The sequence below is a fragment of the Globicephala melas genome, chromosome 16, assembly GCF_963455315.2.
Source record: "Globicephala melas chromosome 16, mGloMel1.2, whole genome shotgun sequence".
Classification (NCBI taxonomy): Eukaryota; Metazoa; Chordata; class Mammalia; order Artiodactyla; family Delphinidae; genus Globicephala; species Globicephala melas.
Window position 1 is genome coordinate 59855259 of NC_083329.1, and position 14454 is coordinate 59869712.

The 14454-nt window shown below is 39.3% G+C and overlaps 1 protein-coding gene across 2 annotated transcripts in view; it reads left to right on the forward strand.

The window, feature by feature from the left end:
• The window catches only part of MICU1 (mitochondrial calcium uptake 1), a 199721-nt gene that overhangs the window by 149551 nt on the left and 35716 nt on the right, over positions 1-14454 (forward strand). For both annotated transcript variants that reach the window (XM_030862562.2, XM_060286765.1), the window contains 2 exons: positions 1321-1458; positions 13528-13636. In XM_030862562.2, the coding sequence (XP_030718422.1) occupies positions 1321-1458; positions 13528-13636 (247 nt within the window). The remainder of the gene's footprint in view (positions 1-1320; positions 1459-13527; positions 13637-14454) is intronic.

The window sequence follows — 14454 nt, forward strand, 5'->3', positions numbered from 1 at the left end:
AATCTTAGTTTTCTGATATTACTTAGATTAGCTAGAGGTCCTTTATACTTAACCTCTCCATCTGCATGTTTAAATACACTTCATGATTTTTTAGTAGCTTTATGATAAGTATGCATGTCTAATTGAGGCATCCTACGCTCTATACATTTTTTTCAAGCTCTGTTGTTGTTCTAGCATTTGATTACCATTTTGGGGGAAATCTGAAGACACTACTCTTCTTTGAAATGCTTAGAGGTCTGAATGTATAACAATATTAAGTACAGATCAAGGAACTGATATGACTTTTACATATGTATACTTGATCAAATTTGTAATAATTAGCTTTTAAGTTTTCTCTGAGTAGCAGGGACATGGATGATCCAGAGAGCACTTATTACTAATACTATTACTCATGAATTTGAATGGAGTTTTAACATTGTTTTTATTCCCAGAAGGAAGCTCCTCATCTAGAAGGTATATAAGATGTTATAGCAGCTCTTTTTTTTTTTTTTTTTTTTTTTTTTGCGGTATGCAGGCCTCTCACTGTTGTGGCCTCTCCCGTTGCGGAGCACAGGCTCCGGACGCACAGGCCCAGCGACCATGGCTCACGGGCCCAGCCGCTCCACGGCACGTGGGATCTTCCCGGACCGAGGCACGAACCTGTGTACCCTGCAACGGCAGGCGGACTCCCAACCACTGCGCCACCAGGGAAGTCCCTATAGCAGCTCTTTTTATCCATGAGGAAACTGAGGCTTAGAGTAGTTGGGTAACTTAGTGGCAGAACTGGAATAAGAACACAAATCCTTTGGACTTCCCTGGTGGCGCGGTGGTTAAGAATCCGCCTGCCAAGCAAGGGACAAGGGTTCAAGCCTTGGTCTGGGAAGATCCCACATGCCACAGAGCAACTAAGCCCACGCACCACAGCTACTGAGCCTGTGCTCTAGAGCCTGCAAGCCACAACTACTGAGCCCACGTGCCCCAACTACTGAAGCCCACGCACCTAGAGCCCATGCTCCGCAACAAGAGAAGCCACTGCAATGAGAAGCCTGTGTACCTCAACAGAAGAGTAGTCCCCACTCGCTGCAACTAGAGAAAGCCCACGCACGTCAATGAAGACCCAACACAGCCAAAAATAAATAAATAAAATAGATACATTTAAAAAAAAAAGAACAAAAATCTTGTTTCTGACTGATTTTTTTAAACCTTGGTGAGAATTATAGTTCAAAATATGGTCCCAGCCATCACCTATTCTCTGCCATCCAACACAGTTGATCATTCCACATTCCATGTCAAAGTACTTTCCATTTGACCCCATGAACACTGTTTCTGTTCCCTTCCCAGTTTGAACGCCATGACCCTGTGGATGGGAGAATCACCGAGAGGCAGTTTGGTGGCATGCTGCTGGCCTACAGTGGGGTACAGTCCAAGAAGTTGACTGCCATGCAGAAGCAGCTCAAGAAGCACTTCAAAGAGGGAAAGGTAGGTATCTTTGCCTAGAGGAAGAAGAGGAACCATGGGAGCATATTGTTATTGCAAAGGCACTAACATAATGAGAGTGAAATAATGACTAATTATGACTGATTTCAATTTATCTCTGGTACCTGAAAAAAAAAAAAAAGAGCAGTGAGTGAGGGAGAGGGGAGAGCCCCAAATGACCCCATGTTTTTTGTTCAGACCACGGGTGGCACCATGAACTGAGATTGCGAATTTAAAGAGACAGGCTGGTTTACAGAGGGAGATAAAGTGTTCACTTTTAGATATCTTGAGTTTAAGATGCCTGTGGACTATCCAAGCAGAGATGGTTAGCAGCCAACTGGATATTCAAATCTACTTTAGAGGACTGAGATAGATTTGGGAATCATCAACACACTATTGGAATTAAAACCACAAGAATGGATGAAGTTGCCCAAGGAGGATATTAAACAGAAAAGAACTATGAGCCAAGGGCAAGATCAAGTAGAAAAGAAACATTTAAGGAGCTCCAGAATGAAATCTTGAGGAAATGGTTAGAGAAATACCTAGAGGAAGTAGTGAAATCAAAGCCAAGGAAGAAGAGTGTTCATGAACTAAGGGGTCTACAGTGTCATATGGAACCGAAAGGGTCCAGTAAAATGAGATGATAAATACCCATTGGTTTTGGTAAAATGGTGATCTTTGGGAGAGCTGTTTTATTACAGTGGTCCAATTGGAAGGCATATTAGAACAACAAGTAAGGAAGTAGAAAAGAAGGAAAGAGGAAGAATGGAGAGGAAGCTCCAGAAAGAAGAAATAGCATATGTTTAAAACTCTGAGGCAGTGTATTACTCTGCTTAGGTTGCTATAACAAAATACTACAGATTGGGTGGCTTAAACAACAGGAATTTCTTTTCTCACAGTTCTGGAGGCTAGAAGTCCATGATCAATGTGCCAGCAAACTGGGTTTCTAATGAGGGCTCTCTTCCTGTCCTATAGACAGCCACCTTCTTGCTATGTCCTCACATGATCTTAGTGTTTGTGCAGAGAGAGAAAGCATGCTCTCTAATGTGGCTTCTTGTAAGGACACTAATCCTATAGGATCAGGGCCCCAGTCTTGTGACCTCATTTAACCTTAATTATTTTCTTAGAGACCCCATCTCCTAATATAGCCACAGTGGGGGTTAAGGCTTCAGTGTGTGAGTTTGGGGGTGGGGGGGACACAAACATTCAGTCCATAACAAGGAGGAAAGATGAATCTGGCATGTATGAGGAACTAAAAGGGGACTATTGTGGTTGGAGCATACTAACAAAGAGGATAATGGTCTAAGATGAGGTCTGAGAGGGAGATGGGGGGCAAGAACATGCAGGCCCTTGTAGGTGTGGAACAAGTTGGGATTCTATTCATAGTGCAAAGAGAAGCTATTAAAGGGTTGTGATCAGTGAAATGGCATGGTTGTGTGTATGTTTAAAGAGATGACTCTAGTTGCTTTATGAAGAGCAGTTGGAAAGGAGCAAGCGTAGAAGCAAAAAGATTGAGAATAAGATTATTAGAGATTTCAGGAGATGATTGGGCCTTTTTTGAGCAGCATTGAGATTAGAGACCATAGATTTGTGATGACACTTGTCAGCTCTGCTCTGTGACACCCTTCAGAGCTGTACCTCGTACAGGAAGAGGCAGATGGTAGAATTGAGTCAGCATGTGGGGTTTTCCAGGGGGTGGGATGAACAAACTGAACCAGAAACTAGTAAAGAGGCCAGATCTCTTAAAGATCACACACACACACACACACACACACACACACACACACACACACAGCAATGCAAGGGCTAGAACCCAGATCTCATTCTCAATTCAATACCCTTTCCACCTGACAACAGTTACCATTTGGCCATGACTGGGAAACTGACCTGGCACTAAACATGTTCCATGAGGGATTGCCAAGGTAGCGTGGTGTGGTAGACATGGAGCTAGAAGATGAGTTCAAGTCCTGCCTCAGAGATTTCTGTGGACATTAGACAAATCACTTAACATTCCTGGCCTCATGAATTGAAGAGCCTTATCCTAGATGCAGACTCTAAGCTTTAAAGACTCAGTAACTGAAAATAAGAAATAGGATTGCTAGTGCTTGTCTCAGTTTTCTTAGTTATTAGTCTTCGTGCATGAAATCTTGCATGAATAGCATCGCCCCAAGTTGGTGGAAAACAATTCTTATCAGCTAGACTTTTTCCTCCTTGTCTTGGATGTTGAAAAGCTAAACGGACCTCTGAACAGGCTGTGGACTGCAACTGAGAACAGGCTGGATTCTGAGAAAAAGTGTCAGCTTCTCTGAGTTCAGTCCCGCCCAAGGTGTTCCCTTGGCTATGGAGGAAGAGTCATTAACAGAAAGTGACAGAGGACAATGCTTTTCTCCCAGAGAGAACTCCTACACTACCTAGTACCCAGCTCATATCTGTTGGAAATTGTAATTCAGAAAATTAATTGCAAATACAGGTGGATTTTATGGGGAACACTCCTTTCTTTTGACCAGACCTATTTTTAAAGTTTAGTTCAGACATTGATTTGACCTTAAAATAATTATCTGTCATGATAGGCTAATTCATGTTTTGTTGTGAATTTATATTTAAAAGCAATAAATTGGGTGTTGGAGACATCTCCCTTAAAGGAGTAAAGTATTTTAGCTTTGGCAGGAGTTAATTTAAGACCTGAAGACCTTGCAAAAGAGCCCTGAAATGAAAGGACAGATTTTGTCAGATGATGTAAATCTGGGGTGCTAAATTATTTCTGGCCCAGAATTTCTAGCCTGCCTTAGCAGGGAGATTGAGATTGACTGTACTCTCGTGTTGATTAAATAGTTTGTGAATATAGCAGTTAACTAAAATGAGAGTTAATGACGGGCCTTTGCTCCTAAGGTTACCAGCCCATCTCTCTGGGACCATTTCCCATTATAGGGGGATCACTGTCTACTTCCTAATTGCTTCTTTTGTTCCACTTTGGATTTGTTAACATGAAAATGTGTTTTCATTTGGCACATGTTAATCATTTTCTGTGTGGGGTTCTGTACAAAATATGAAACCAGACCTAAAAGATTGAAGGTCCTAGTGGTGGCATTAAATAAATATTTGTGTATTACTTTATTACTATGCAGTGCTTCACAGCCATTTTTCTTTTTTGTGTTTCTAACAGCTTTGTTAGATCTCATTTCACCTTTGAAAATATAGAGACAGAGAGAAAGAGAAATTAATGATCCACCCAGAGTCTGGACTAATAAAATCCAGGGCTTCCTATTACAGATCTTGTCCCTTCTCTAGCAAAATTCTATTTCTCCTAACCATACTCTTGCTGTAAAGCGGTGCTTTAGACCTGGTCTCCCAGTAGGCTCGCTTGGTGAATTTTTCACAAAAGTGGTGCTGGGACCCTCTTCAAAGTAACTACATAAGAAGCTCAGTGGGTGAGTCCAGGCATCAATAGTTCTTAAAAGTCTCCCCAGGTGGTTCTAATGTGCAGTTAGGCTTGCTCCATCAGCATCTCTAGTTTTGTTCCTGAGTAATAGCTGGAAGAATTGGGGAACCTGCCATGCCTGGAAAAATTACTCTATTCATGCTCTGGGTAACTGCCATGTTTCTTACTTAACAAAGACAGATTTTTCTTCTCTTTCTTTCTTTTTTTGCTTTCTGAGAAACATGTTTTGTTTTTGCTTTGTTTTAAAGTTTAGTCCCTATCCTCTATCCGATTGTCCCCATTCCCCTCAGTATCTTTTTTTTCTGTGACTTTTTCTTCTAGGTCAAATCTGACTCAACTTTAACTTTTCTTTTACTTTCCATCCTCCAAATTACCTTCTTCTCCTCATTAAAAGAAAGACAGAGTTTTCTGAGACTTCATAAGTATAATTCACAGTGGTCGTTCTCTATGGTTAAGAGTGCAGAAACTGGTCTTCCCCGGTGGCACAGTGGTTGAGAGTCCGCCTGCCGATGCAGGGGACACGGATTCGTGCCCCGGTCTGGGAAGATCCCACATGCCGTGGAGCGGCTGGGCCCGTGAGCCATGGCTGCTGAGCCTGTGCGTCTGGAGCCTGTGCTCCGCAACGGGAGAGGCCACGGCAGTGAGAGGCCTGCTTACCGCAAAAAAAAAAAAAAAAAAAAAAAAAAAAGTGCAGAAACTGCAAACTTTAATAATTTAGCAAATCCACTCAAGGATGAATTGAAAATTACAGTTCAGTGGCAGACATTGCTATGTTCAAGACACAAAGCCAGGTGCTGTGAGAAAGGTGAAAGATAAAACCATCACCTATCTGTAATAGTTTAGTAAAAAATAGATGTATGCAAAGAACTATATAATTTCATATTCAGTATTTATTGAGCATCCACCATGTGCCAGGCACTCTTCTAAATATTGGGAACACAGGAATGAGCAAAACCAAGTCTCTGCCCTCAAGTGGAGGGAGACAGATAATAAACAATTATGGCACAAGACAACTCACTCAACTTTGAGCCTCTTGAGAGCACTGTCTTACTCATCTTTGCCATCCTCTATACCATGTTGCATAGGCAAATGTTTGTCAAATGCATTGATGAATGTATATTAAGTACCCTAATAAAGATAATGAAATCTTTTGGGAGCACCAATGAGAAAGATTAGAACCAGCTGAAGAGACTAAGTAAGAATTCTTGTACCTTGGAGGAGGTACAATTTGAACTTTGCCTGAAAGGCAGAGTAGGATTTTGACAAACAGAGGTTATAAAGGTATTTGCTTTTGCTATGTGATTCCTCTTACAGCCCTATCCTCAGCAGTCTTTGTGTATAGCATTATTTATTAATCTTGCTACTAGCCATTAAGTAGAGTTAGTACTTCAAAAACCAATTTTAATAAAACTATTAGATTATTAACTTTTCATGTTTTCTGTGGATAATATTCATGTGGGCTCCTCTGTTCACATATTCTCACAGATATTTGAGAGGTGAACCACATTGTGGTCTTCAGAGGATATCAGATTCTAGAAACATTGCTAGCAGAGCCCTTGAAAAACTCTAACTCAATTATTGGGTGCCCACCAAAGCCACTATGTATAGCACCCGAGGTATGACCCTTAAACTAAAAAAAGATTAGAACTCTACTGATTTGCTTTGTTTTACTGATTAGCTTTGAAACCTTTACTTCCCCCAAAGGAGTACTAAACTGTGAATTACTATTAAGAGATTTAATTTTATGGATTTTTTCCCCTGTTTTATTTTTGGTTTTCCCCACACACAATTATTTTCATATACCTCAACCTTTTCCCTATTTCCTATCCCTCAAGGCCCTACACATACCAGAGAAGAGAGTGTATTTCAGAGCATAACTGAGTAAATTCACTGCCGCTGGCTCTGTAGTAATGAGCCTGCCAGCTTACTAAGGACTTTGCCCTACTATTTACTGAGTACTTTTTATGTACTAGGCATTTTACTTATCTTCTCCCTAATTATCACATCCTGCTTGGTGGATAGAATCCCCATTTTTGAGATGAAAAATACTTTTTCTGAGCCTTAGTTATTTGTCTGAGTTCACACAGTGTCTTAAGAGGTGGCACTAGGATTCAAAGCCAGGACTGTCTCATTCCAGAATCCATAATCTTCCTACTAATGAACCTGTTTATTGTCACTGTTTATTCTCCATGATTTGAATAAGCAGAAAGGTTTAGAGGAAACAAGAAAAACAGTGTTGCTATACTCTAACCTATAGGTTCTTAGTGAGATAGCTAGAAAGGTAAATTATGGAATCAGATTGTAGAGGACCTTGTATACTAGGCTAAGAAGTTTGTGGTCTTTCCAGTTGACAGTGGATGTCACTGATATTTTGTCAGCAGGAGGAATGAACATATGAAGAAAGTGATGTTTCAGGACTATTAGGTTCTTATAGAAATGTAAGTAATGGAAATGGTGTAATTTCCCCCTGCTGCCAGACACCAACCAGTTGAAGAAAAGTCTGCACTTTGCAATGGGGAAATGCTTTATTGGAGCAAGACAAGTACAGAAACATCTCTGAAAAGGTACCCAAGAAATTGGTGACAGTGACCACATGTAGGGAGGGAGACTGGATGACAAGGGAAAGGAAGAATTACTTGGTGCTGTGTAACATTTTGTACCATATCCATATATTACCTGGTGTAAAAATAATTTAAATGTTTTTAAAAACTAAGCAGAAAATGGAGCAGATGAGAGATTAGATTGGTGAGAAACATAGCATAGAAGGAAGAAGGAAGGAGACTTATTTTTTTAATGGGCCACAGAGAGAGCTCAGGCAATTAGATTGATTCTTGGCAGATGGATTTGCTATGACCAATTAAAAGACAAGGCAAGAAATCACCGTTACAATGTGTTTGTACTACCTATGGCCTGTCAGCACTAGATATCTGGCTTTAGAGCTGACTCCAGAGGAAGCCAAATTTTCCTTCCCCCTCTTCTCATTCTACTATAACTGCTTTTTATTTTTTAACAGTTTTATTGAGGTATAATCTATATATCATAAAGTATATATAAATTATTTTAAGTGTACAATTCACCTATTTACCCATCAATTATTTTTAGTAAATTTATAGAGTTAGGCAATCATCATTGCAATCTAGTTTTAGAAGATCTCAATCACCCCAAAAAGATCCCTCATGCTAGTTTGCAGTCAATCCCCATTTCTGCCATAGCCTTACACGACCATAAATCTTCCTCTGTCTCTATAGATTTGCCTTTTCTGGAAATTTCATATAAATGCATTCATATAATAATGTAGTCATTTGCACTAGCTTGTTATGTTAATCACTTTGATGTTTGGGTTCCATAAAGTTCAGCGAAAAAAACCTTGACCGTATTTCCACGTGTGATTCTCTACTTAAACATAAAAACATTCTGTTTTAAAACAAATTGTGATGGGCGATGAAAAGTGGATACTGTAGGGCTTCCCTGGTGGCGCAGTGGTTGAGAGTCCGCCTGCCGATGCAAGGGACACGGGTTCGTGCCCCGGTCCGGGAAGATCCCACATGCCGCGGAGCAGCTAGTCCCGTGAGTCGTGGCTGCTGAGCCTGTGCATCTGGAGCCTGTGCTCCGCAACAGGATAGGCCACAACAGTGAGAGGCCTGTGTACCGCAAAAAAGAAAAGAAAAAAAAAAAGTGGGTACTGTACAATAATGTGGAACGGAAGAGATCATGGGGTAAGCTAAATGAACCACCACCAACCACACCAAAGGCCGGTCTTCATCCAAAGAAGGTGATGTGTATATATGGTGGGATTAGAAGGGAGTCCTCTATTATGAGCTCCTTCCGGAAAAGCAAACGATTAATTACAACAAGTGCTGCTCCCAATTAGAACAACTGAAAGCAGCACTCGATGAAAAGCATCCAGAATTAGTCAACAGAAAACACATAATCTTCCATCAGGATAACTCAAGACGACATGTTCCTTTGATGACCAGGCAAAAACTGTTACAGTTTGGCTGGGAAGTTCCAGTTCATCTGCCGTATTCACCAGACATTGCACCTTCGGATTTCCATTTATTCAGATCTTAATGGAAAAAATTTCAATTCCGTGGAAGACTATAAAAGGCACCTGGAACAGTTCTTTGCTCAAAAAGATAAAAAGTTTTGGGAAGGGACTTCCTTGGTGGTGCAGTGGTTAAGAATCCGCCTGCCAATGCAGGGGACACGGGTTCGATCCCTGGTCCGGGAAGATGGCACAGAGCAACTAAGCCTGTGCTCCACAACTACTGAACCTGCGCTCTAGAGCCCGCGAGCCACAACTGCTGAGCCCGCATGCCAAAACTACTGAAGCCCATGCGCTCTTGAGCCAGTGTGCTGCAACTACTGAAGCCCACACATCTAGAGCCCGTGCTCCGCAACAAGAGAAGCCACTGCAATAAGAAGCCCGCGCACCGCGACGAAGAGTAGCCCCCACTCGCTGCAACTAGAGAAAGCCCGCGCACAGCAATGAAGACTGAATGCAGACCAAAAAAAAAAAAGTTTTGGGCAGATGGAATTACGAAGTTGCCTGAGAAATGGCAGAAGGTAGTGGAACAAAATGGTGAATATGTTGTGCAATAAAGTTTGTGGTGAAAATGAAAAATGGGTCTTTTATTTTCACTTGAAAACCAAAGGCACTTTTTGGCCAACCCAATAATAAGTATGTAGTGGTATCTCATTGTGATTTTAATTTGCATTTCCCTAATGAATGATGATCCGGAGCATTGTTTCATGTACTTACTAGCCATTCATATATCTTGTTTGGAAGATGTCTATTCAAATCTTTTTTTTAATTGGTTTATTGTTATGATCTCATTGAGTTGTAAGAGTTCTTTATATAATTCTGGATACAAATCCTTTATCAGATATATGATTTTTAAATATTTTCTTCCAGTCTGTGATTTGTCTATTTTCTCAGTATTTTAAAGCACAAAAGTTTTTAATCTTGATGAAATCTAATTTATCAATTTTTTTTCTTTTATGGATTGTGCATTTGGTGTCATATCTAAAAACTCTTTGCCTTACCCAACGTCATGAAGATTTTCTGTTTTCTCCTAAACATTTTATCAGTTGCTTTTAGTTTTGAAAGGCAATTCTATTTGCTTGTTTAACAACTTCTCTAATGTTAAATTCATTTTTAAACAACATAAAGAAGTACTTCTATTGTCAAAGTACTATTAATTTTATCTTCTTTTTTTAGTTATTTAGAGCCCAGTCTTAAATATGTTCTTCTTTCCAAAGATAGATAGATAACTGGTTTGTTGAACAGTTAGTCACAGAATAAAATAACTCCTGCTTCTTCCACTTCGCCATAGTATGTCAAAAAAAAAAAAAATCCCTTTAATGCCAAGCCTCAGAGAAGGATATTTCCTTTTCACTACTATGTCTGCAGTTCAAGTCACCTGACAATAGATTGTGCTTAAACTGTAGCCTTCTAAGTCTGAGCAACTCAACTTGCAAAAAGACTATCTTTGCACTTTCTATCCACGAACCTCATGCTATAGTCTTATTCTAGCTTTATTCTAATAGACCTCTGGATTTTTTACTAAGGTAATTACCAAGAAATAAGAATTTCGTGAATGGCATCATCTTTTCTTTAAGGAGGCCCATGTCCAATGTAATTTTATTTTCCTCACTGTTCCTGGCATAGTGCTCGATAAATATTTTTTATTATATCTATGTAATAAAAGGCAAAATGTTACACATTTTTATTTAATAATGGCATAGTATGAGTTGTATTCCACTGTTTTTCTAAATCATCAAATGAATAACCACTCAGTTCAGATTCTTATATCTGTTCTCAAATAATTCTCAACATAAGCACTGTGGTCTTGAGCATTTGATGTTTCACAATAAATTAACTAACATACATCAGAGGTTGTTTATCAGAGTGGGATGCAATTCCTTTACCATGCCCTTTCTGTTTTAGGAATTTTATGTCAACCTTTTAGCCTTAAAAACCCTTTCATAAACTCAGACCCCTATCCTTACCTCGCCTGTGGAAATTCACACCCTAATAAAAAGAAGTAGAAAAGCTTTAGCGTGTCTTTTTTTAAATTGTGGTAAAATATACATAACAAAATTTACCATTTTAACCATTTTTAAATGGTTTAGTAGCAGTAAGTATACACTGCTGTGCAAAGAACACCATCACCATTCATCCCCAGAACTTTTTTCATCTTCCCAAACTGAAACTCCATACCCATTAAACAATAATTCCCCATTATCCCCTGCCGCCCACCCCTAGAAACCACCATTCTACTCTCTGTCTCTATGAATTTAACTGCTCTAGGTACCTCGTATAAGTGGAATCATACAGCATTTGTCCTTCTGTGGCTGGATTATTTCCCTTGGCATAATGTCTTCAAGGTTCATCCTTGTTGTGGCATGTATCAGAATGTCTTTCCTCTTAAAGGCTGAATACTATTCCATTATATGTATACACCACATTCTGTTTATCCATTCATATATCAATGGACACTTGGGTTGTTCCCACCTCTGCACATCTTTAGATGGAGAGGAAGAGAAGATGGTATTAGTGTATCCATCCACAAGCAGGTGATATTGTAAAACCTGTGCTTCTGTTCCAGTGGAATTCTTCCCTCTTATAATGTTGTTTCTAGCCTAGTGCTTACATTAGATAGCATACTATGGCATTTGTACAAGGAATGAACCCTACCTCTGAGAATGACCTTAAGAGAATGACCTCAGGGCTTCCCTGGTGGCGCAGTGGTTGAGAGTCCGCCTGCCGATGCAGGGGACGCGGGTTCGTGCCCTGGTCCAGGAAGATCCCACGTGCCACGGAGCAGCTAGGCCCGTGAGCCATGGCCGCTGAGCCTGCGCGTCCGGAGCCTGTGCTCTGCAACGGGAGAGGCCACAACAGTGAGAGGCCCACGTACCGCCAAAAAAAAAAAAAAGAGAATGACCTCAAGTTGGGGCAGAATTATTTAATATAGGCCTTTTTCACTGCCAGAAGTTATGGAGCTTGGTATATAGTAGTTGCTCCATAAATGTTTGAATGAATGCTTAAATACAGATGGACAACCGTTCGTAATTGCCAAAAACTGGAAATAGCCCAAATAGTATAGTCACACGATGGAATACTTACAGCAATAAAAATGAATGAACTACAGATATACACAAAAACATTGAAAAATCTTAAAGAGAGAATCCATATATAATAGAATACATATTGCATGGTTCCATTTATAAAATTAAACAGACATACTTAAATTCCTTAAACATATGTCTAAGGATGCATAAATAGATAGTAAAGCTATTTTTTATGAAAAGCAAGGAAATGAATATTCTAAAAGTCGCAGTAGTTATCACTGGGAGGAGAAGAGGCTCATAACTGGGAAGAGTCACGTTGGGGAAGAGAGGGAGATTTCTGGGATGCTGATAATTGTCTGTTTCTTGACCTGAATCGAGATCTTATGGGTGTTCATTTTACAACAGTTTGTTTTATGCACCTTTCTATATGGTCATCATATTCCACAATTAAAAAAATTTTAAGTTCTATGATTCTAAGGAGAAAAACTAAAACGATCATGTGACATAATCATACACACAGTATTTTAGCTTTTAGTTTGATTGATGAAATGAGAAAGATACCATTGGCCAGTTTGGAGAGTACCAGGAATGTGCTATAGATTGTCTATATTAAGGTTTCCTTTTTACTGAGTTACCTATGTGGATTCCTGGGCTCTGTAGTTTGGGGAAATGGAGATCGGAAGAGGATCAGTACTGAGTAGAAGCCCGTCAACATCTGCAGTCCATAAGAGGACCTGATGCTTCATTAGAAGGCGTTAACCTCAGTGTCTCCCCAGTGTTACTCATTTCTTAGAGATTGTATTCATTTCCATCACAGCATGTGAGAAATGGGAAACAGGCATATAGGACAAATCTTCCTCCCTCTAATCCCTGTTTATCCGACTACTCTCTTGAGCCATCATAGAAAGTAGCATCAAAGATCAGCAAATCTTTGACCAGCTTTTGAAAAGAATTTCCTCATTCACAGACTTTCATCAGATTAAAGTCACATGGCAGATTGCTTCATTAGTAGCTTTTAAATTGAGATAATGAACAACTTTCCCAGTTGCTTGGGTTCTGCTAAATGCTGAAACCGTTCCCATGTATATTACTGGCTTTGGTGGTTCTTCAATTAGCTTAAGCCTCAAAAAGCTTGACTGGCCTACGAGTAGATTATTAAAATGGAAGTCCTGATGGGTCTTACTTGTTACGATGTATAACAGATCAAGTGGCTACAGCTCATTTAGGAAGTGTCACAACAGATATTGTGAATAATTGGAGGGTATAGTTAGAAATATTTTCTTTAAAGATATCCAGCCATAACTTTAAACAGCTTCATGTCAGATTTTACATATGAAGGGAAAGCAATTAGCCAACATGCATTTCTCAGGGTAAAATACCAGAGTTTTGTTCCCCTGTTGTGTACAAATTTGACATTCCTTGACTAATTTGTTGAGTCTCTGTTCTAGACATAGCATAAATTTCTGATTTATAGGCATGAATAACTGCCTAGTTTTCTGCATTTTTATGCTGCTTTTTGTACAGGTTCCTGCCTTACTTAACTGTCTTTCTTCTTTCAGGGTCTGACATTTCAGGAAGTGGAGAACTTCTTTACTTTCTTAAAGAACATTAATGATGTAGACACTGCATTGAGCTTTTACCATATGGCTGGGGCATCTCTTGATAAAGGTAATGAAACCCAAAATTTTTTTCTTGACACTATAAACACTGAATCTGTAATCTATTAGGTGACTACCCGTCCTTAACAGTAATACGTGAATTTTTCTTGACATTGTTTTTTGATTTGTTTTGTTGACACTGTATGAGCCTTGCATTTCACTCTGGGAGGCCAAATTCAGCAAATATATTGTCTTGTGCTAAAGGCTATATAGTCAAGGCAGATTCCCATCTTTAAATGATTAGTCTTGGAAACAGGCATCTAAGCTGAGGCACAGTGAATGAAATTCAGAAATTCTCTCTTTAGAGCCAGAGTTATGACATATATAATGTGAAGCTAAAGTTGCTGTTAATTGTAATTCATTCTTTGTTGAGAAGGAATGGTTTGTTTTGTTTTTCATGTTAAAGTTTTTGTGTTTTTCTTTAAAAGATAAAATCATGATTCTGAAAATAGCACCCCCTATTGGCTTACTTCATACAAATTCAGTTCCAGTTTGTACAGTCAATGTGAGAGAGCAGAGGAATTGAAAACAGTTTTTTCCCCAATATTTTATTATGAAAAATTTCAAGCATACATAACAGTTGAAATAATTATTCAGAGAACATCCATATATCCACCTCAATGAATATTTTGCTATATTTTCTTGATAGAATATCTATGCATATATTCATCCTTCTGATTATCAATCTCTCTTAATTTTTGACGCATTCAAAGTTAAGTTAGAGACATAAGTACTTCACTCCTGAATACTTCAGCATGAATATTAATTGAAGTTCAGTAGATTTTTACAGTTCCCTTGTGCCCTTTCACAGTCAATTTCTGCCCTGGT